Source organism: Cavia porcellus, unplaced genomic scaffold (genome assembly GCF_034190915.1).
Source record: "Cavia porcellus strain 051 isolate PalLab524CR breed Dunkin Hartley unplaced genomic scaffold, mCavPor4.1 scaffold_25, whole genome shotgun sequence".
Taxonomy (NCBI): Eukaryota; Metazoa; Chordata; class Mammalia; order Rodentia; family Caviidae; genus Cavia; species Cavia porcellus.
In genome coordinates, this window is record NW_026947508.1 from 51,542,974 (window position 1) to 51,567,062 (window position 24,089).

Consider the following 24,089-nt stretch of genomic DNA (forward strand, 5'->3'; position numbering starts at 1 on the left):
ACCTATCATTGCCAATATTTATTATATATATATACACATTTGCTAATGGAGTAGATCTTATGATAAAACTTGCACAAAACAAAACAAAATTCACACATAGTATATTTTTATTGAATTCAGCAAAATATTAGAACTGGTGATACTACATTCAGTTAATAACTGTAATTATTTCTAAAACGTTTTTATTTCATGATTGTGATTAATTTAAGACTCTGAGTAAACTTTAAAACGTTTTCCTGTGAAAAAAATCAATTACTAAGAAATTCACAGTGAACTAGCTTATTGATAATATTTTAAAAACTCACAGGTAAGACACTGAAAATATCTGACTAAAGGAAATGAAAAGTGTGAAAACAGATAATAGTCCCACTGAGCTTCAGAAGGCAGTCATATTTGTAACTTGTTTTGTTTTTGCTTGTCTTTCTCAAAATCTCATTTCTACGTAGAACAGACCTGTAATGTCTAAGGTAATCCAAACATGATAGATATTCCAAGTGTGATATTTTTTACATAGAATTAACAGAAAGCCAGCAGAGCTCTGTGGGATGGCTCGTTGACAAAGATACAGAATTCTTCTCACTTGGATGAGGTCAGGATTATTCTGAATGCAGAGCTGCATTTCTTCCATTGTCTTTCACTGAAGAATTACTCTAGAAAACAATTTACTACATTGAACACCTCTATAGCACTCAATTTTTAGATCAAATTATGACTTGATCTTAAACAAGAAAATTGGAAAGTTGTAACACAAAGAGACATAAAAAATATCTCTGAACAGTCTGGGAACTGAGTGACAGATCAGGTAACTGCTAATCAGAAAATGACAAAACACTGATTCAGATTTGTTTATATTATAAACTCATTGCTTAGTTAGTAGAAATAAAATAGGCTGATATTCCAAATATCAGAAAAGTTTTAAATGATTTTAATGCCAATTAATAATAAATGTGATTCATTAAATATTTTAAGATAAACTAATATAGGATAAATATAAATATGTAAACCGAAGAAAAGTATTTTTATTGTTTATTGGTACATGTCAAATATATGCAATGATTGCTTTTATCATGCGGACTTTTACCTGCGTGTAACATCTCAGTGGCTCATTTTCTTCACATTCCCTATCGTCCCTTCAATTCCTCTACCCCTCCTTATTTACAAAAGTTCTGTTTCTATTTTTCCTTTTTTCTCATTTTTTCTCGCTTCCTTCCTTTCTGTCTCCCCACTCCCTAGTTCCTTTTCCCAACAGAGCATTTCCTTCCTATTTCATTGTATCTAGCCTACACCTGGTTCTTATTTATACTTGTGGTTTCTCACACCAGAGAGACAGCACAATATTTACATGTCTGTTTGATTTGTTTCACTTAATAGTACTGTCTCAAGGTACATCCATTACCTATAATGCCTTGCTTATCCTTCTTTATGACTGAGTAGTACTTCACTGGATTAAAAACCCCACATCTTTATCAGTTCGCTGGTTGATGGGCATTTGGACTGTCTCCGAGATTTAGATATTATAAATTAGGTTACCATAAACAAGGGTGTGCATACATTGCTGTGCTATGTTTTTAATACCTTTGGGAAGTTACCAAGATGGGGAATAGCTGGGTTGAATAGCTCCTTTAGGCTTGGTTTTTGAAGAATGTCTACACTGATTTCTACAATGGTAGTATCAGTCTACACTCGCACCAACAGTGCAGAAGGGTTTCTTTTCCCCCACATTCCTACCAGCATTTGTTATTGCTTGATTCTTGATCTTTTCTGGGTGAAATGAAATATCAGTGTTGTTTTAACTTGCAGCTTTCGGATACATAGTAATGTTGAAAATGTTTTGATATATTTATTTGTTGGTTTTACTTCTTTATCTGAGAAGTCTGTGTTCATTGTAGATGTCCATTTATGAATTGGGTCTTTAAATTTGGGGAGTCTGATTTTCTGAGTTCTTTATTTATTCTGGATATTAGTCCCTTGTCTAAAGAACAACTTACAAAATTTTTACCCACTCTGTTGGTTGTCTCTTCACTCTGTTGATGATTTCTTTTGCTGTGGAAATCTTTTTAATAAGATGAGAATCCAGTTGTTGATTCTTTGTAATGTTTCACATGCAGTTTGGATTTTATTCAAAAATTCTTTGCCTACACTATGTCTTCAAAAGTTCTACCTATTCTCTCTTCCAGCATATTTAGTGTTTCTGTTTTAGTATCTAGGTCTTTGCTACATTTTTATTTTAGTTTAGTTCACGGTGATAGATATAGGTCTAATGTTAGTCTTTGGCACATGAAAAGCAGTTTTTCCAGCACCATTTATTATAGAGGCTATTTTTCTTCCAGTGAACATGGTTGGTCCCTTTGTCAAAGATAAAGTGGGTGAATGTGTTTGGAGTTGTTTCTGCATGTTTTAATCTGTTTCATTGCTCCCTACGTCTGGTGGTAGTTTTTTGTTATTTTTATCACAGTAGTTTTGAATTATGATTTGAAGTCAGAGATTGTGATTCCTCTGACTTACCTTTGTTCCCCAGAATTGTTTTTGCTATTCTAGGTCTCTTCTGTTTCCAAATAAATTTTAAGATTGTTTTCTCTAATTATGTGAGGTATGCTATTCGTGTTTTGATTGGGATTGCATTGAATCTGTATAACAATTTTGGGAGTATGACTATTTTCATTTCTACTCATGAACAAAGGCTATCTTCCCATTTTCTGATCTCTTCTACCTCAGTTTTAAAGCACTACAATTTTTCAGTGTGGAAGTCTTTTACTTTCTTTATTAGACAGATTTCTAAGCAATTCATTTTTCTTGGTGTCATTATGAAAGGCATAGTTTTCCTAATTTCTTTCTCAGTGAGTTTGTTGTTTGTGTAAAGGAATGCTACTGATTTTTGAACTTTGACATTGTATTCAGCTATACAACTGAATTTTGTTATTAAATCTACAAGTCTTTTGGTGGAGTTTTTGGGTCTTCTGCATGGAGTATCCTGTTATTCATCATTTAATATGATGTCTATTATGATGGCTATTAGTTTATCAAGGATGGCTTTTATCAGATTGAGATAAGAATCATCTATTTAAATGTTCTATATATTTTTTTAAATCATGAATGTTGGACTTTGTCAAATGCCCTTTCTATGTCTATTGAGATGATCGTGTGACTTTTGTTTTTGTCTGTGATGATATGGTATATTACACTTATGGATTTACATATGTTGAACCATCCCTGCATCCTTAGGGTGAATTCAATTTGGTCATAATATATAATCTTATCAATGATTTGCTGCATTCTATTTGCCAATATCTTATTGAAGTTTTTCATATCTATGACCATTAAGAAAATTGGCCTGTAGTTCACTGTTTGGGTCAGATCCTACTTTGATTTTGGTATCAAAGTACTACTTGCTTCCAGGAATGATTTTTGGGAGCATAGCTTCCCCTTCAGTTTCATTAAACAGATTGAGGAGTAATGGCATTAATCTTCCCCAACTTTCTTGTCAAATTCAGTAATGAATCCATGAGCTCTTGGGCTTTGTTGGTAAGTTTTCAATTACACCTTCAATCTCATTGATACTGGGTTGGTCAGAGTATTTCTATCTTCTTGATTCAGCTTTGGTAATTCACATGTATCTAAGAATCTGTCCATTTCTTCTGTGTTTTCCACATTATTAGAATAGAGGATCTCAAAGTAGGTATTGATGGTCTTCTGAATTTTTGCAAGATCCACTGTAATTTCACCACTTTAATGTCTAATTGCATGGCTTTGAGCCCCCCATTTTTGATAAGATTGAATAAATGTCTATAAATTTTATTTAATCTCTCAGTGGATCAATGCTTTGATTAATTGATTTTTTGTATTATTTTCTTCATCTCTACTGCATTAGATTTTGCTCTGAAGTTTACAGTTTCCTTCCTGGTATAAGCTTTGGCCCTGACTTGTTCTTCTTTATACAGAGTTTGAGCTTCAACATTATCCTGTTTATTTGAGCTTGTTCTGTTTTCTTTAAGTAAGAATTCACCACTATAAATTTCTATCATAAGACTGCTTTCATTATATCCCATAAGTTCCAGTATATTGTATCAGGATTGTTATTTAATTGTAGATACTTTTAAATTTCTTCTTTAATTTCATATGAGACTCATTGATTGTTCAGGAGGGTATTATTTAATTTCCATCTGTTTATAGCATTTTTGTGGTTTCTTTTGCCATTGAGTTCCAATTTCGTTCCACTATGTTCTGACAATATGCATGGGATAATTTCAATTCTGTTGCATTTACTTTAGAATGTTTTATGGCCATTATGTGATCTATTTTGGAGACCATACCATGCACAGATGAGAAGAATGTGTATGCTGATGCTGTGGGCTTCAGTATTCTGCAGACATCTGCTAAGTACATTTGTTCACAGGTTTGGTTCAGTTCTGATATTTCTTTGTTGATTTTTTTTTGTCTAGTTAACCTATTTGAGACAGTGGAGTATTAAGGTCCCACATTACAATTATGTGAGTGATTGTTTGTTATTTCATGTTTAGTAAAGTTTGTTTTATATATTTGTGACCATTATTATTTGGTGCATCTATATTTATGATTACTATCTCTTTCTCTTGAAGTTTTCCCTTATCAAGTATATGGCAACCCTCTTTGTCTCTTTTGGTCAGTCTTGGCTTGCAGTTCACTTTGTCATTAAAATAGTTACCTATGCCTTTTTTTAAAAATTAATTTTATTTAAGGAGAAAAAGAAAAAAAATCAGAAAAAGATATAAGTTATACAGAATTTCAGAAAAAAATAAACAGTAGGAAATCACTAGTTAATGGATTACATATTGTCATCTTAGAAATACTTGTTCAAGTTACAAAATTAAAGCATATAAAGTGGACATTCAAACAGTGAGACTGCAAACAGTTCTGTTCAGTGATCCAACAAAACTCAGTAATATCATTGTCTATCTTATACACTTAAATATACATGCAGTTATATCGTTTAGAGCACTTTCTTTTCCTCTCTTTTGTACGATGACTATTACACATTTTGGGTTTTATTACTCCCACAGTTGTTATTACTTTTTTTGAAAGAGAGTAAAACCAAATGTGACATAACAGAACAGAGTTGGTCAAATCAAAAGGGTGGACATAATAGATAATGTAAAAACATAATACAAGGTGATCAACAATGATTACCATAATGCCTCCTGCTATCTCAAATAGAATTGCCTATATCATCAGTTATAATAAAATTGAACAAAACAATAAAGAACAAAACCAACAAAACCAAAACATTGGAGACATTACAGGTCTTCAAAAGTAGATAATAGTCAACCAGAATGGGCGTCAAAATGAATTCCACTATCTTCACAGCTGTTGCCTAAGCTTTTGAACCTGGTACTATCAAGCAAAACAGAATAAAGGAACATCAGTCAAAACAACATGGTGAGAGCAATACAGGGCTTCAAATCAAGTTAGTAGAAAATCAAAGTGGGTTACTATAATATATCCTGCTATTTTTAAATTTATTTTTCCCTTAATTAAAAGGATAAAAATAAAAAAGTAAATAATAAAATGGAGATTGAGATAAAAGAGGGCATAACAACAAAACAGCACAGATCAAAACATAACCATTTAAGCAAAATGGTGTTTCACCACAAGATAATCCCGATATAAAAGTAGTTACCATATTGTCTCTTTCCTTGAAATCTTTGAGTATAACTTCATATACTGTATCATCATATATATCAAAACAGTGTAAAACCATTCCAGAGAATGACAGTATTACAGGGTATTTAGAATCAACTAACAGAAACTGAACAATGGTTTCTGTATAATCTCCTTGTCTATAAAAGTTTTTGTTTATACTATCACATATAATAAAATCCAATAAGATACAACATGTTAAGACCTATGGAGACAGAAGAACAAAAGCTTGATGGGACTTCAAAATGAAAAAGACAAAAAAAAAAACCAAGATGATATTAAATCAGCATTACCTATTATGATGTCGTTTTCTCCATAATAGCTGTTCCTATCATCCAATCTTCTCTGCCTCATTTCTGTTGCGCTCTTTTTCTGTCATTAGCTGTCAGTTTGTTTTCTTCATTTTATTTTCTGCTCCATTCATTGTGGCCTCTCTGCCACTATTTCTGGATTCTTCGTATTTTTATTTTTTAGAATATCCTGCAGTATTCTCTATAGAGTTGAATTGGTGGTTGCATATTCCCCTAGTTCCTCTTTATCCTGGAAGCACCTTGTTTTTCCATCAATTTCCAGGGATAGTTGCGCAGGATATATCAATCTTGGCTGGAGGTTATTATCTTTCAAAGCTTGAATTATTTCCCCCCCACACTCTTCATGATTTGATGGTTTGTGCTGAGAAGTCTGCTATAATTCTGATGGGTGTTCCCTTGTAAGTGATCTGTTTCTTGTCTCTGACAGCTTTTAATATTCTGTTCTTATATTGGATTTCTGGTATTTTGATTATTATATGCCTGAGTGTAGCTCTGTTTGGGTTGTCGGTGGCTGGGGTCCTGTATGCTTCATACATCTGAATATCTTTACCTTTTGCTAAATTAGGAAAATTCTCCTGGATTATTTCTGCAAGTAGCTTTTGTAGTTCATTTGTTTGTGTCCCTACCTCTTCTTTTATGTTCTTAATTCTTAAGTTATAGATCTTCTTATCATCTTCTAGTCTTTGTATTATTGCTGTTTGTTTCTTTGTTATTTTTAAGAAGTTTTTCATTTCATGCTCCCGTATTACAAATCTGCCCTCCAGTTCAGATAATCTATCCTTAGTTTCTTTCAAGCTGTTATGCCAGTTTTCGATAGAGTTTTTAGTTTCCTGGTAATCTCTTTGAACCTGCTTCATGTATTCTATGTTTTCTCTATTTTCTCCATCAAACAATTCTCCCCTCTTTTTCTGTTCTTTCATTCCACCATCTGTTTTTTCTTGGGTGGTGCTTAGCATTTCTATAACTATTCTGCTGATGTCTTGCTTCAGGTCATTAATAACTTCATTCCTGAACTCGTCTATGAGGCTCTGGAGATAGCACTTTATGTCTATTGGTGCCGTGTCTGCTATTGCCTGTTTCTCAGGATTGGGGGCCAAGGAGCCTTTCTTGTTGCTCCCTCTTCCCGTATTCTTTGTTCCTTATATATGCGAGTGTATATAGGAGGCCCAGCTTCCTTCCCTGTCAGCCACAGTCTGATTGAATTGCACCAGCTAGGTGTTCCCGCCCACCACAGCGCACCAGGAAGTTGCAGACCGGGCAGCCTATGCGGGGCTGCACCTCCAGGTCAACCTACCAAAGGCTTCACCGCTAGGGTGCACCTCCAGGCACTGGGACCTGGGTTGTGCTAGCCTGCTGGGTCTCAGCCAGCAGCGTCACATAGGCTAGGCACTGCTCACCAATCCCTCTTGAGAGGGGGATATGTGACTGAAGTCACTACAGTGCCCTGTTCCAGCAAGTCTTCCCAGTCCCAGAATGTCCTCTGTTGGAGCCTCGTAGACTGTGGAAGAGTCCCAGTTTCCCTCACTCACTGCAGGTCGATGCACGTCTCCCCGCCCATTCTGCTCTCAACTCTGTTCACCAATTCCTGTTCTCAGAGCTTTCGCGTGTCTCTTTCCCTGCCGAGCTGATTCAGATGCAGCAGTGGCAGCAGGAAACCCGAATCGTGACTTCCAATGGCGTGGGCTCCAGCTTCCACACTGAGACTTTATCTGTTCCTATATAGCACCAGGATTGCATTCCTAGTTGGAGGTTTCTCTCAGCCCAGTTTGTTCTTGGGTCAGCAGGGTGTATCTCCTCTTGCTTAGGATTCCTCACTCCATACCATTCCTGGATTCTAAGCTGGGTCTCTCAGAGAGCCTCGGTAGCTGCTGCTATCTGTCCGCCATGTTTTCCCAGAAGTCTTTACCTCTGTTTTTTTCTGGGTTCATATCTCATGAAACATTGTCTTCCATCCTCTGATTTTTAGTCTCTGTGAATTTCTTTTTGAGTTATATGTATTTCTTTACTTAGCATATTGTTGGATATATTTCTTGATTCATTCTTCCAGTGTATTTCTTTTAATGGGTGATTCAGTATCATTTATATTGATATCATAACTGATATGTATTGGATTTTCACTGACATATTATTTTTCTGTTGTTGGTTCTCTATCTTTCTCCTCAGTTTAGTTGCTTGCCCTGCCAGGTGTCTTCTCTCTATTGGTGTTCTTGAGATTATGATCTTTGCAATCTATTTCTAAATTATCCTTAAGAATGTTTTGTAGAGCTGGTTTGGTGATCATAAATTTTTTCAGTTGGTATTATGGAAATATTTTTTCCTCCTTTGATTGTGAAAGATAGTTTTGTGGGGCACCTCAATATGAGTTGGAGGTTGTCTTCTTTCAGGACTTGAAATGCTTCACTCCAAACTTTCTTTGATTTAAGAATTTGTGTTGAGCAATCTGTTGTGATTCCAATGGTCTTTCCTTTATAGGTGATTTGTTTCTTTTCTGCAACAGCTTTTACTATTTTGTGCTTGTCCTGAATTTCTGGAATCTTGGTAAGTATTTGTCTTGGTGTAGATACATTTTTATCATGACTAATTGAATTTCTGTATGTATCACTTATTTGTATGTCAATTTCTTTTTCTATGTTTGGGAAATTTTCTACCATTACTTCTGTGCACATGTTTATTGTGGCATTTGTACTATCTCTTGCTTTCCCATTGACTACAATCAATTTTATGTTTCTTCTTTGTATCATCATGCACCTGTTATATGCTTTTAATAGTCTCTTGCTAATTTTAAGAAATCTTTGTTTTTGTGGTCACTAATCACAGTCCTATATTCTGGGCCTGATATTCTGTCCTCACCTCAGTTTAATTGGTTGCATATATTTTCAGTGGAAACTATAGTCTCCTGGATATATATATATTTGAATGTTTACGGATTCCATTTCTTTTCTATGTTGTGAATTTGTAGTTTTCAACATTTTCTTAATTCTTCTATTTTCTTTTATCTGTGTCTATATATGCTGTGTATACCTTTCATTTTGATCATCTTTATCTCTTTTTTTTTGCTTGAGAGATTATTTATAATCTAATTTCTCTCCCTAGCTTTATTCTACTGTTTTATTTTTATTATTATGCTTTTACTTCTGCCATATAATTTCAGCAAGTTCAGGGTAGCCTATGGCTTTCACTATCCTGTTGTTATCTGGACTTTTCTTGGGTTGGTTGCAGATCTTGGGTTGCATTTTGCTTTTGTGTCCTATTATCTTCTAATTTTAAAATTTTAATTTGTTTTCTGTGTTGACTCTTATAAATTGCCTATGGTATATAGAGTTATCACTAGTATGAAGGCTTCCCTAGGAAATGTCTATTTTTCAGTGATGTCTTCTATGTGTAGCTGCCTCTTGATCTTTTTGTCTATTCTGAGGCCCCACCCTCTCAGTTTATGAGTAGTTTCTATCTATTTGGCTCTGTACCCAGTCTTTTTGTGTAGTGGACTATGATGATGATTATGATTCCAAAAAACCACAATATTTTCATGTAAGTGCAGCCTAGAAACTGACAAACTCTGATAACTATTAGTTTGGTAGCTTTAATCATAGGAACAAGGTCTACAGTTATGTAACAAAATCTATCATAAACCAGGAACTTGCATGCAATGAGTTTTACCTTAGTTGAGTGATTTTACTTTGTGTGTGTGGGAGAGTTAAAGGGAATGGGGGACGAAGCAGATAGACAAATGAAGAGAAACACAGTAGAAGCAAGACTGGAGCAAAAGGATGATCACCCAAGCTTTGGGAAACTGTAGAAAAGGACAAGAGAGAAAGAATGAAAAAGAAAGCAAAAAAAAAAAAAAGAAGCAAAATCAAGATAGAAAGAAAGAAAGAAAGATCAGAATAATATGAACCAGGAATACTAGTGATAGTGTTCACTTGCTTGAAAATATCAAAAACTTACAAAAGAAATTTGTGGGAAGAGAGAGCAGAGGTAAATAAAACAATAAAAAAAGAAAAAGAAACAGAAGGAAAAAGGAAAATGAAACAAAGAGAAAGACAATAGTAACAATAGTACTAATACTAATAATTAGTGTCCACAGTTCTTTGGTAGTATCCAAGTCAGGTTCCAATCCATGCTGGGTAACTCAGCTATGCCTGCAGTCAGATTAGTGCTGGATGTTGGGCTGATCTTGGCCTTTGGATATGAAGCTGAGGCCAGTCTTCAGGCAGTAACTTTCTCTATGTCCCTTGGCAGCCCACACACTACTTACCCTGTTTGTCTGTGGGTCTCTCTCCCAGTTGCTGTGTACTCTCAGATAGAGATAGCTTGAGGCTGCTCATATGCCCATTTATAGCTGGATCCCCCTGGTTCTTGTGCAACCTGCTTTTTCCACTTCCACTGGCACTTAAGACTTCCGTGTGTTGGCCTCCCTTTGTCAGGTCAGTGGTCATGGGGCAGGATGGGTTGTGTTGTTCCTTTCACTACCTTTACTGCAATGCTGCTGTGGCCCTAAGCTTCTTATGCCTAGAGGTTTCAGTTATCAGGACTGGCATAGTACAAAAAATAAAAAAATTCTGGTGGCCTTTCAGGGAGGGAGAAATTCCCTGGTCACCTGACCCTGTGAATGCTGGCAAAATTTGCTTCCAGTTTACGGTGTCTGTGTTACTGATTGATTGTTTCCACATACCTCAAAGTGGTTCCTCCTCTGTTTAGCCATGTTTGACTCTGCCATCCTGCCATTTGTTCTCTGTTGGTTCTCTGTCTTCTTTGTTTCTATTTTTTCTTGTTTTTGGGGTCATCTTTTAGTTTAATATTTTTTCCAATTCCAAATTAAGTTAACTATTCCACTTTAATTTTTTTTGTTAAAATTCTAAGATTTGAAGTGCACATTGAATTATCACCACCTACCTTTACATGACATAAAAATATTCTGATACGTTTATTCTTCCTGAATAACTTCCTTTGGTATTTACTGTATTGCTGATCTTTAGGTAATGAAAATCTTGTGTTGTTCTTAAAACATCCTTATTTTGCTATTACTTTAAAAGATAGCATTTGAAAGATAATAAACTCAATATAAAATTTGAAATAAATAGTTTCTTAGCCTCTTCTCATATTACTTTAGGATTGTCATTCTGTTGTCTTTCGGGGGACATAGTCTGAGGAGAAATTTTCTTCACTCGGCTTTATGTGCAATAGTGATACCTCAAATCATGGAATTAATTCTCTCCATGAATCTTCAGAATTCATGTCCAAATTATGGTTGTAAAAGTTGCAGTTGGAATGAATTCTGTGACCAGAACCATGGAAAGAATTAAGTTCATGAACTAGAGTTCCACTTTATGTTCTTTCCTTTTGACCTTTTTTAAAATGATATTCTACTTATCATTGCTTTTTGGCACTTTCAGTATAATTTGATTGGATATGGTACTGTCTGTTTACTGTCTTCATCAAATTTGGGCTTTTTGGCCATTATTAATTCATATATGTTCTCCAGCCTGTCGGCTCTCACTTCTCTTCTGACAGGTCGCCTTGCAGAGATGCTAGAACTCTCAATATAGTCCACAGGTCACTGAGCTTTGCTCTATGTTATTGTTAGTGATCTTTCTCTTTTCACTTCATTTTGCTTAGTTTCTATTAGATCTTCAAGCTTACTAATATTTTTTGCAGTGTTTAATCTGTTGTTAGCCCTATCTAGTGAAAATTTCATTTCTCACATTACAATTTTTAGCTTTAAAAAATTTGTTACATTATTTTATCTTCCACAGTTTTCCTCATGTCTATAATTATTCTTAAATTATCAAAATTTAGTTACAACTGTTTTAAATTTTTTCTTTATTGTTTTTATTGTTTCTGTTTCACAAGTCTTTTGAGGTAGGCAGACTTTGTGTCTTCTGTAGTTCTTTTATGTTATAGAGACAAAAACAAGCCTTTAGGCTCTTTAGAAGGAAGGAGAGATTTCATTGACCACCAGACCATTTGGCTGGCATTTTATGAATACTGGCCAAATGACTCATCATTACATTCTTTAAGTTTACTGTTTTCATTATTTTCCTAACTGACCAGAGAGGAACAAATTGATTTGATACATTCTGAGTCAAAGCACTATCTCACGGCACAGTCAGACCGTCTAGCTCCCAGATTGTTATTATTACTATTATCATTAGGCCTACCTCTTGCCCACCAAAAACAAAAAACAAAACAAAAATAAAACCCAAAAAACAAAACAAAACAAATAAAGCAACTCTTCAAATATAAGCTTCTCTTTGGTTAAGATGCATGTTTAGTTTTGAGGTGGAACATCCAAAGAGTTTCAGACTAATTCCAACGTAAAGTTGTCACTGATGAAGGCAGAAATACTTAGAGGAATTGAAGAAATGTGAATTAGGAGCCCAATCTTTGCAGCCAACAATCTAACCTACCAAAACTTCTGAAAGTTTTTGCTTGGCTTTAAAGGTTTATCTAGGCAGTAGGTTCTGAAGAAGTTTCAGTCAGTCCCTTTTATTTTGTTGCTTTTAATGGGAATCAGGGTACAGAGGTACCTCAGTTCATGAATGTTTTTGTTTAAGAAAAAGTTGGTTCACAAAGAGAAGCATCTGGCAAAATTTTGTTTTTGCTTGTGAACACTGCATTGGGTGGTGAACAAGCACATGTCCAGGGGACAGATGCGAAGCCAAGGCAGCAGGCTTTGACACAGGCTAAGCCAAGAATCATATAATGGAATTGCTTAGACTGACCAGTCTTGGGACCTGTTACACCATTCCAGATTTGTTGGATAGTTTTGACCTTGAGACTTCCTTTGGGCAGCCAATCCAGGCACAGTTCTGGCCAGTCAATCTCATAGAAGGCTTGAAGCTTCTGAGGTTTCGTTTTTACTCCATAGTCATCAGGCAATTCTCTTCTGAAATTTTTCAGCAAACAATCAAGGACCGGTTTGATTCTGGCTCATACTCATTCTATCTTTCTACAGTGGATATGGTGTACCCTTGAACGGTGGCACAATAGATAAAGGTGCCCCTCAGAGACCACTTACGTGCCTGCCTGCTTAGCCACTTGCCTTTCTGCAGTGCTGGGACCATCTAGACTATGGAGAAGGGTCAGTAGGTTCTCTGCTTTATCCTTTTTATACATGTCCACAGAACCATAGTTTAGGGCCCAAACTAGTTCCATTGCTCTGAGATCCCAAAGGGATCTTTGCTGTGGAGCACAGATGGAGCAGCATGCTGCTTTAGCCATCCATTATAAACGCTCACATAATCATTCAGCAGGAACTCAGAGGTTAAACAATCGAACCCCCTTCCCTTGAGGGCAACCTTAATGAGTGAGAGGTGATCAAGTTATCATTCTGCTTGGTTGTGAGTAGGACTGACTGACTGATTGACAGACTGGGCTGCTCCCTGGAGTCTTACCTTATTCAATACCAAACTCTACCGTGTCCTTTCCTGTTTTTGTGGGTCCAACAAAGGCTGTGAATGCCAGGTAGAGGCCTCTGGTCAGAAACTTCCAAGGGGACTCCAAGAAGGTTTGGAGGGTGCATCTTCCATTCTAGAAGCCAAGAGAGGTCCCCACTTCAGTTGCTAGGCCTCAACTAGTGACCTAAGTGGTCAGCATGATGTTCTAAGTCAGGGAACCAAGAAATGTTACAGAAGATGGACTGAACATGGAAGAAATGGCACTGAAGGAGTTTAGGAGGCAATTTATTATACTGATGGGCTTGACAGGGATCTCTCCCAAACAGTTAGAGGCCTACTCAGTGGAGTTTCAGAGCTGTAATGGGGAGAGCAAGGGAGAGTTACTGTATTAGCATTGGAGGGCTGGGAACATCATGGGTTACTGGGAGAGTTTATATGTCTCAAGTTACATTGCAAGGCTATCAGTTAAGCAAGCATGGATTATGTTAAGGAGAAATGTTATGTTATCAGGCTTGTCCAGATATAGACATGTCCACCTGGTCTTGGCAAGCATCCTTAGGTAAGCTTTCTTGGCAAGCTTTTATTTAAAAATTTAATATCCTTTTTAAAAATACTAAAAGTATACATGGGCTTTGGAGTCAAATGGTCTTGTTCAAATCCTGACTTTGTCACTTACTACCCATGTAACTTTAAGCAAGGTATTTTTATGAATGTGTTTAAATCACTTATAAAATGAGTATAACAATCTCTACTCTATAGAGTTGTTGTGAAATTTTAATGAGATAATATACTCATAACACAAGTTTTGTTACTGATTCTCACTATATACAAGGACTGTACTCAACCCTGGTGTATAGTGGTGAACACTTATCTCTGCCCTGCAGAAGTTCAGTGTAGGGGTAAAGTATGAGAAGTCCTATGTATCTGGTACTACATTGGCACAAGGCAAGCAGGTCCAGGAAATCCCCCTGGAGGAATCAAATTAAAGTGGGATGTTTTGGCAGGTGAATGAGGGCTGATTAGCATGTTGGTGTGGGGGAAAAAGCATAATCAAATACTGTAGGAGAGGTTGGCGCATGCAATTCTTTGTCTGCCTGGCTCACAGAAGGCACCTCTCTTTCTGACATTTAGTAAACAAATATTCTAGGTATGCTGGATGCTAGCTATCGGATTCAGTAGAATATATCCCTACCCTGGTGGAATTTACAAGGTAGTGATGGCATTCATCAGCAAACATGTAAACAACAAGTTTCATTAACAACTATGATAAGAACTCAAACGGGGTTCTTTAATAGAAAATAGAGCTATCCAGAGCAAGACTAGTTACGGGCTTCTGTGTGGAGAACATATTTGCAAGGAGGGCAGGGAGAACTCTGTGAAGGAAAGGAAGTGGGCAACTGTGCATGTGGACTGGGGGTGAGGCAGTGTCCATGTACAAAGGTACCAGAAAAGTGAGCAGGGCCTGCTTGGGACTATAGTTGGGCAAGAGTACAGAGAGCACACAAGGCATTGACGTGAGAAATTTGGATTTAGTCTCTGTGATAATAAAAAAAATACCAAAAATCTCTGGATTGCTTGATGTCTCATTTTGTGAAAATAAAAGTCATCCTATTTGCTAAGCAGAGAATGGGTTAGAGGGAAGCGATGTAGAAAGTCAGATCCCAGGGGAAGCCATAGGTGATCTGGGTGAACGACAACGGTGACTTACACTAGCTTGTAGGAGTAGAGATAGTCAGAAGGGGAGAAGTTTGAGATACATTCTGATGGTAAAATTAACAGGAATCTCTGAAGGATGAGAGTGAGGAAAGGAAGAAATGAAAAATCACTGCAAGTACCTGGCTTGAGACGTGTGTGTGCCTGATGTTGGGAGAGTAGAGTGTTTGGTTGAAGGAAAATTAAGGGTTTAGACTCAGAGCTGTGAAGCTTTCCATGCCTGAGAAGCAGCAGTGGAAAATGGGGCAGTTAGACAAACAAGGTAGGGTTACAGAGGAGTGTCTGGGACAGAGATCAAAACGTAGGCAGCCTCAGCACAGGTGGTCTATAAGGCCGCGGGACGAAGCTCACTTTCTGACGGGTGAGGAAAGCAGATGATAAGGAAAGAAAGGCAATGGTGCTCCTTTAGGAATTCCAGTTTTCAAAGAAGCCAGAAAGAACTGCCCAAGCAGGTAGAAGAGAGCGAGGAAATATGGCGCTGAACAGATCCAAGGTCTGAAGGTTTTCATGAAGAAAATAGTGGCCAAGAGAGGATGAAACAAAACTCTTCATGGGATTTAGCAACATGGAGATTGCAGAAGACTGGCACTTTCAAAGTCAAATTTAAAGTATCTGCATCTCATGTTATAATTACAATGTAACTGAACAGGACTTGCTTGAGATTATATAATTAGTGAAAATTAGCTTGGGTACAATCACAGCCAACTTACTAGGAAGACCCCTGGCAATAATCTAAGATAGGCTTTATGACCTTCTGGTTTACGATGGGTAATTATATTAATTATTTTGTTTTCTAAACTGCTGAAGCAGCCATATTCTGGGGTCAAGGGTGGACTTGAAGCTTATAATATATCCAACTCTAGATTTTAAGCCCTTTGCTCAATATATGAGTTTATGTTAAAAAGTATATGAGAAGTGTTTCACTAGTGTACAGCCCTACAGAGCACATATTATTGATGACAATGGAGGGATTTGATGAGCAAGTATGGGGTACAGAAAATCAGAAGAAAAACTGGCATGTCCTATGTCCTAGGCTTCTGCTTAGGACTTAGACACAGGACCTCAATCAGTACTCACAGTAGTCCTCCAAGGTATTATCCCCTTCTTCAGCAGTAAGAAGTCAGAAGTTAAGTGAATGGCAAAAACTGGGTTTAAAAGCATAGTTGGTAGACTCCAACCTCTTTCTGCTGTGTTATACAGTCTTACAGATGTTGCATGAAAAAATGATCTGCGTTCAAAAACATGGGGAGAATGCTAGATGAAGTAAAGTAAGATGCAGAACTTCTATGAGCTTGACCATGGAACTTTTCTTCTCTTTCTCCTCGTCCTGTGTGCATATAAATAAACCTTAGAGTACAATTTCAAAAGTGTGCAGCAACACTGTCTCAACTTGTGCTGTTTTTAGGATAGAATACTAGCATATAGACAAACTGTCTGATAGTCTAGCAAGTGAGAAGCAAACTAAAAGACTAGACTCAAATGCTCTGAACCCCAGTGCTAGGTATTAGATATCTAATAATTGAGTATACTTTCATTAGCAGAAAGATGCTTTAAAGTATTTGCCAATATTTTCTAGGCCACAGAATTATTAATGGATCTTTAAGTGTATTAGTCCATTTTGTGTTGCTGTAGGAAAATATGTAGGGCTGGGCACTTTGCAGAGCTAGAAGTTCGTTTCACTCGAGGTCGTGGATCATAGTGCTGTCATCTGCTTGGTTCTGGTGAGGGCTTCTAGCTACATCGCAGCATGGCAGAGAACATCAGGGTGAGAGCAGATGTGGCAGAGGAAGCATGACAAAACTGGGGGCCAGAGGGCAGGAAGGGGTCAGGCTTGCTGTTTTATAATAATCCATGTTTATAGGCGCTAGCATACTTCTATCACTTCTACCACATGGAGCGGTTTAGAGAATCTAATCTCTTCAAGGTGGTGGTGCATGCTTGATGCGATTACAAGATATAAAATTCATCGCAAGCTTCCTCTGCACCTCAAACTCTTCATTATTTTGAGAAGCATCACTTTGTAAAGAGTCACCCCACTTTTGTCCCATTTCCTGTTAATGACATAGCATTGATCCCTTCCGGAAGACCGTGCCATCATAATGGAATTAACTTCCACACCTGACACCACCATACTGGAGATCAAGCCTCCAGCCTGTGATGCTTTGGGGAATGAACCACACACTGGTTCCTCTACTGTTAAGTGGAAAAATCAGTTTGTAAAATGTTATTCTAAATGTGATCTCAACAATAATGGGAAAAGAAAGATTGAAGAAAATATAATTGTCTGTTACATTCTCACTGCTGAGACAAAATATCTGACACGCAAAGTAAAAGGGAGAAAGGCTTATTTTAGCAAAAATTGCAGTTTTTAGAGGGTTCAATCCATAGCTGACTGCTTCCTTAGTCAGCTGGCAGAAGAGAAACAGTCCACAGCAGGGCTGGAAGGAAGGCAGCAGTGAGCCTGCCTTCTCTCTCTCCCTTTATACAGGCTACAAAACTGCTAATCTGTACCCTGAGTAGGGCTGTGTTTTCAGTAAACCTGTTCAGCTGCACCCAGAACTCTGCCAATACAGTCAGTGGACAAATCAGTTACCACACACCCTTAATCCATAGGCATACTCTCTAGGTCCAGCCAACTTCAAACAGCCCCATCTACGAGCCCATGAGCTTTGCAGGGACGTCTAGAACCAAATCAGCACAAAACTGTGGTAGGATGTCAAGCTAATTTTTCTTTCATAATCATTGTTTTCTTTAATGAGATTGCATTATTTTTGTAATCATGAAAAATCAAGTTCCTTAAAAACCCTTAGAAATTACACAAGAAATGTTGGCTGCCTTGATGGCAGCTGAAGGCTGAGCTCTGTAATAATTTAAGAATGACCCTGATGCGCCTCTGTGGTTTGGTCTCAGTGATAGTGAGACTGCGTGTACCTCTATCTGGATATCATGTCACAAAGTTTTTAAAGCTACAATGATACAGCACCACTCTGTGTAGCTTTTGCTTACATTCATTAATACTGTTTCCTTCCATTTTGACATCATAATGCAGTCTTTGTGGACTTACAATGGCATTGTCTTGACAATTCTGCAGTGAGATGCAGAATTAATCCTGGGCTTTTCTTTGTTCCTGGACTTTCAACTTGCACCCTACCTCTGGAATCCCTCTCTTTCTCCATACTCCCATGCACCATGTTTTTATTATTAGCACAGTCTGTCAGCAAAGTGACGTCTAGGCCAAACCTTGAGTCATTTGAATCTCCGGATGCCAAGTCTGTTTAGTGAGATTCTAACTAGGAATTGGGATTAAACAAACCTCGCAACAAGTCACTGCTGTTTCCCAAAAACCAATTTTATTATTTCCCTTTCTTCTAACCCTTCTTTTATTTTTCTTTTGTAAATACTTCCCAAGCACTTTCCATGAACCTGCCAATGATACTTGGTGAGTTTTTAGCAGCAAACATATAGACAATATTTGCATTCACAGGGCTTAGAATTTGTGGGTAGAAACAAATTATATGATTCTTTCGACCCTTTTTTTTCACAATTCAGGAGGCTGGTTACCCGAGCCCAAGGCACAAGCAGGTGCAGTGTCTGGTGAGGGCCTCTTGCTGTATTTTCCCTGGGCCCTCCCAGGGGAGGAGAGGTGAGGAAGCTCTTTGGAATCTGTTTAGCAAGGGCATTAATCCCATTCACAAAGCCCCACTCTCCTGATCTAATCACCTCCCAGATATCCTACCTCTGAGTCCCATCACACCTGGGTTTAAGTTCCAACATGAATTTCAGGGCCACATCAACACTGAGTACATAAGACCACTTTTTTTTTTTTTTACTAGAATACCCTTTTTAGTTGGCAAAAATAACTGCCAGACAAATTATGGTTTTTCACGTTTAGATATTTGGCATACATTGTCACAAACCATATAGAAGCCTATCACTTCCAGAAAAATAAGTTAACATTATTTGTTATCAACAATAAAATTTGAGCTTTCATGAAACAATGAAAGTTATTCACCACCATGCACTTGGCGAGATCACTGGTGATATTAACCAATTTGATTTTTTTCCTGTTGTATGGTAGAATATGTAAATCCTTATAATACATGCATTCCCAGTAAGCTGTTATTTTCTAAATTTTTAATGTATGATTTTAAAAAATCATGGACAGGCACAAGATTCATTTGAAGGGTACCCAGATCACTGGATTTTGTTGAACCTGAGCATAAAGTATGACTGACACACATTCAGGTTCCACGTTTTGCTTATCATATGAGAAATTCCCACTGGTCACGTTGTGATGTAATACCAGAGAAAATATCGATGGTAGAGACAGTCCTCCTCGTCTCACTCCATGAAGCTGGATTCTTTCAGCAACTTCCTTTAAAATAACGGTAACAACAGACTCAGTGAAGAAGCAGGACTGAGACTCTACGCACTCTTTACTAAACCAGACACTAAAGAGATTTGCAAAAATATCAAGTAATGGTACTCTGTCCACTAATTATTTTTCTGGAAAATGTATTTTTAAATAAAGTCTTACTTATGATGATCTATAATGGACTAATTATAATTTTAAATAGTTTAATTTTTTTAAAAATACCAGTTTTTATTTTGAGTTCAGTGAATGTCAGTAGATGTGGTCCACTTAACAGTTTGCTGGGATTTTGGTTGGTGTGTAAGCCCGTGAGAGGTGCTGAGACAAAAGTTGGAGAACCAGTGTTCAAGGCAATATAGTTTCCCTGCTTTTTCATGCCTTTTTGCTTAGGGTTTTATCCTCAGCATTGTGACTGATCATAAGTAGCAGTGCATTGCCTACGTAGCGTGAAATTTAAAGCATTTCTCCTAGAGAGAAAATTGTGCTCTTGATCCCAGCCAGGGTGCCTGGTTTCCTGAGGGAGCCTGCGGCCGTTCAACTGGAAGGGGACCTCCTTCCACCGGGGGCCAGCAGTGGGTGATCTTGTTCTGTGTTCCTGCTAATTGTATTTACCGCCCAGTTTGTTATAGTGACTGAATGACCTAGTCCAGGCAATACTGCAGCATGTAATGTGAGGTCTGATCAAAAAATAAGGTGAATGCGTAAGCTTTAAAAATTTATTATAGTAAAAGGCACATTGTCATTAATTCCCCTCAAAATACTCCCCTTCATGTCAAACACACTTACCCCATCCTTCTTGCTACTTTTTGAAGCAGTTCTGAAAGTTCTTTTCAGAGGATCTTTAGTGATGATGTTGTAAGAGTCTCCAAGTTCTGAGCTAATCAAAAATGCTTATTTTTTAATGCTCATTTTGACTTTGGGGAAGAGCCAGAAGTCACAGCGCCAAATCTGATGAATAGGGTGGATAAGGAAACCTTGTAATGTTTTTGATAAAAATTGTGTTAAACATTTTAAATTGATTCAGGGTATCAAGGCAGTCAGAGAAAGGATTTCCAGAGCCGCTTCAGAAAGCAGCCAGAGGGATGAGATGTGTGTTTAAAGACAGGGAGAGTATTTTGGGGGATATTAATGACAAAGTCTTTTATTAAAATACACTTAAAGACTTTTCAAAAATTTAAACATTCATCTTAATTTTTGGTCATACTTCATACTTAAAGTCACCTTTTAGTAAACACATCATAGACATTTTAGCATCTTTTGAATTACTCTTTTGGGGATTCTTTCTTTTTCTTTTTTTTTCCTTTTTTTTTTAGTGGGGGAGTGAGTTGAGACAGGATCTCAATATGTACTTTAAGCTAGTCTCGAACTCACTATGTAGTCTGGGCTGGCTTTGGACTCGAGGCCGTCCTTCTGCCTCAGCCTCCTGAATGCTGGGAGTGAAGGCTTGCTCCACCACACCTGGCATGGGTCATATTATTTTTAATATAGTTTTATAGATGAGAAAACTTTAGCTCAGAGAGGATTCCAAAGTCAGCAAGGTGGATGGAAACTCAGTCTTCTGACCCTGGACCCCATGTTTCTGACCACTGTAGTTTTGTACTGTGGCTTTTCAGAATGTTAGCTCTCCTCAGGACACAACTTCTGAAAGTGATAATCATTTGTTCTATTGGGAATGGACACAGTATGAAAGGGATACTTTACATAAACCCTTCCACATTACATCAGCATACGATGAGAGCACCCTAAATGTCCATTCCTCTTTTCCCCTCAGTGACAGGAAAACGTGCACAACTTTCTCCTCTACTTAAATTCTTCACTTTGGAATTGATGTAGGACTCTTTCTTGTATTTAGGAGAGTAAGTCGAGCGGTGACCCCTGCAGCAGTTTCCTGCCAGCTGAGCAACTGGTCAGAGTGGACAGATTGCTTTCCATGCCAGGACAGAAAGGTAAAGCATTTGTGACCAGCTGGGGAGAATTTCTTCCTTGATCTGTGGACTAGGAATTCAAATGGAGATAAGTATCTGGAGCTGTAAACACAGAGACCTAGAGAGAAAGTATTTGAACTAGGCATTTGGAGATCTCAGGTACCTGGCTGGTGACATTTGTTTCCGTCTCTTTTGGTTTTTCATTGGGTGACGCCATGAACGATGTGTGTGTTACAGGCACAGGCAGAAAAGTGGCCGCTGGTATAGGCACATCTATCCCCAGTGGACTTCCTGGGTCCTGGTCAACTTGTTGCCCTCTAGCGAAGGTCACCTGGAGGAATCGATGATGGCTAAGTAACAAGATGCTAAGTGGTTTGCAGGCAGCTGAGTAACAAAATAAGAAGCTGTCTCCATGGAGGTGAGATAGCTGAGGGCATGCCACAGCAGGGTACCCAGCACACCCACCCAAGGGACAGAGCAAGTCCTATCTTACCCCTCTGAGTGGTTTTGAATGGCCCAAAGTGGGCCCTAACCCCGTGGAGGGGCACCTCGGGAGCCCTCTCTTCTGGTGAAGAGCAGGATTAAATTTCTAATGTTGTTCAACAGCACTGGATCACTGTGGTGCTGGGGAACAACCTAACTCTCACTGGCTCTCAGTGGTGACCCAGGCAGGCTGCGTCCCCCTCCCTCCTTACTATGGCCACCATTGCCCTAAGGTTGTCTGCTGGTCGAATTCTTCAGCCAATGTCTGCAGTTTAGCTTGGCTTTTCCTCTTACCAGCTGCAGGACTTTGGGCATATTTTATGCTATCTGTGCCTCAGTTTCCTCATCTGTAGATGGGAGTAGTAGCAGTATCTGTGGTGCAGAGCTATCATGAGCATTAAGTGACTGAGGTATGCACAGGGCTTTCCACAGCATCTGAGGCAGCATGGGTTTGATGAGCACAGAGCTGTTCCGTGTCAGTGCTCTCTTGAGCCCACCTCCACCACCTTGGGTCAAGCCCTGTTCTCTGTGGAGCGCCAAGCTTCCTCCAGACCCAGCACTCAGTTGGGCCCACAGTTGCTCTGTGAATGTCTTCTATGAGCTGTTAAAAATACAGGTATAGGAAATAGTGGAAACACAATTTGGACCTAGTTTATTCAACTTCAAAATTTGAAATTCTCTATTCAGTTCCCTTCACGTCTGAAAAACAGCAGAAGCCCTTGGACTGCCCTTATTTAAGGTTTCCAGACCCCAAACTCTCATCTCACCCTGAAACCTGCATCTACTTGCTGAGTCAAGTGAAGTAAAATGTCAAGAACTTCAGGCTTAAAATAATGGAAATGTATCCTCTCACAGTCTGGAGACCAGAAGTCTGAAACTGAGGTGTCAACTCCCTTTTAGAGGGAGCGGGGAGTCTCTTCGGGATCTCTTTCTGCTTCCGTACCCTGTGCCTGCTCGCTCCTGTCTCTGCTCCTGGTCACCTCGCTTCCCCTTATTCTGCATGTCTTCTCCTCTGCTTGACTCCTCCAAGTTTCTCTCTGCCTTCCTTTGTGATGACATGGGCTGGCATTAGGGTCACTCAGATAATGCAAGATAATCGCATCTCAGAAACTTTCATTCTGTCTGCAAAGCCTTTTTCCAAACAAGGACATATTTCCATATACAATAGATTAGGACTTGATATCTTTGTGTGAACATTATTCAACCTATTACACATTCTAAACTCAGTTTTTTCTCATGTGTTTCAGTTCAGATAGCAGATACCACAAGCAAATTGCTCACAGCTTAAATCAGAATTGAATTATCTCTTGAGTGACTCAAAAAGACATGTGTGTCTTTAGAGCAATCTAAAGATAATTAAATTCTGTTAATTATTTAACTAAAAGGACCACCTTAGTTTCTTTTTATTAATATGTTTCTTCCTCTAAAAATCACCCAAAGATGCACAGCTCTGGAAGAAAACATCACCCACGAGCTAGAAAAGAAAATTATGTCTTAATGACGCTGATTACAGGTGAAAGCATGGTGGATCCAGACAGGAGTATCAGCACTAACCTGCCTGGAGCCCCACATCTTCACCCTTCGATAGCGACCTAGAAAGTGAGGACCCAATTGAAGTGAATCTGAAGGCCTACAGCATCAACTCCAAGCACAGGAGTCCCCAGTTATCAAATATATTCTATGGACTGGGCATGGCGCTAATGCTTTAAATAACCAGATTGTGTAACGAAGACACATTCTGCCCACTGAAAAGGAAAGATGCTTTCATGCACCTTGTGTAGGTCATATATTACAGTGGCAGATTTCAACGTTGGTCAGTCCAATTCTAAATCCCTGGCAGGTTAACCACTCCTTTCAACTGCATTTATTAGCTCAGTGCTCAGAAGCTAAGGCAGGAGAATCACAAATTCAATACCAGTCTAGGCTACCTAGTGAGATCCTATCTCATAAAACAAGCAAAATGCCTGTGTGGGAGAGGAATGATAGACATCAGCAGCCAATGAATCCACTTCCTTTTAGAACTGCCCTGAGCGGGCATGAGGGTGGCAATGTTGACGACTACCATGTGAGTGCTGTTACCTGTGTGATCACTTATCCTGGCGACACTCACATACACCTCACTTTACAGACGAGAAAAGTGAGAGCTTGAGACACCAACTGACTCATGCAGTAATGTCTGTACAGCCAGGGGCAAAACTGGAGCTCTAACACGGCT

General features: G+C 38.3%; 1 protein-coding gene across 2 annotated transcripts in view; it reads left to right on the plus strand.

The window, feature by feature from the left end:
* C8a (complement C8 alpha chain) overlaps positions 1 to 24,089 on the plus strand; it is a 64,455-nt gene that overhangs the window by 3,388 nt on the left and 36,978 nt on the right. For both annotated transcript variants that reach the window (XM_013146242.2, XM_013146243.2), the window contains exon 2: positions 21,319 to 21,412. In XM_013146242.2, coding sequence (XP_013001696.1) covers positions 21,319 to 21,412 — 94 coding nt within the window. The remainder of the gene's footprint in view (positions 1 to 21,318; positions 21,413 to 24,089) is intronic.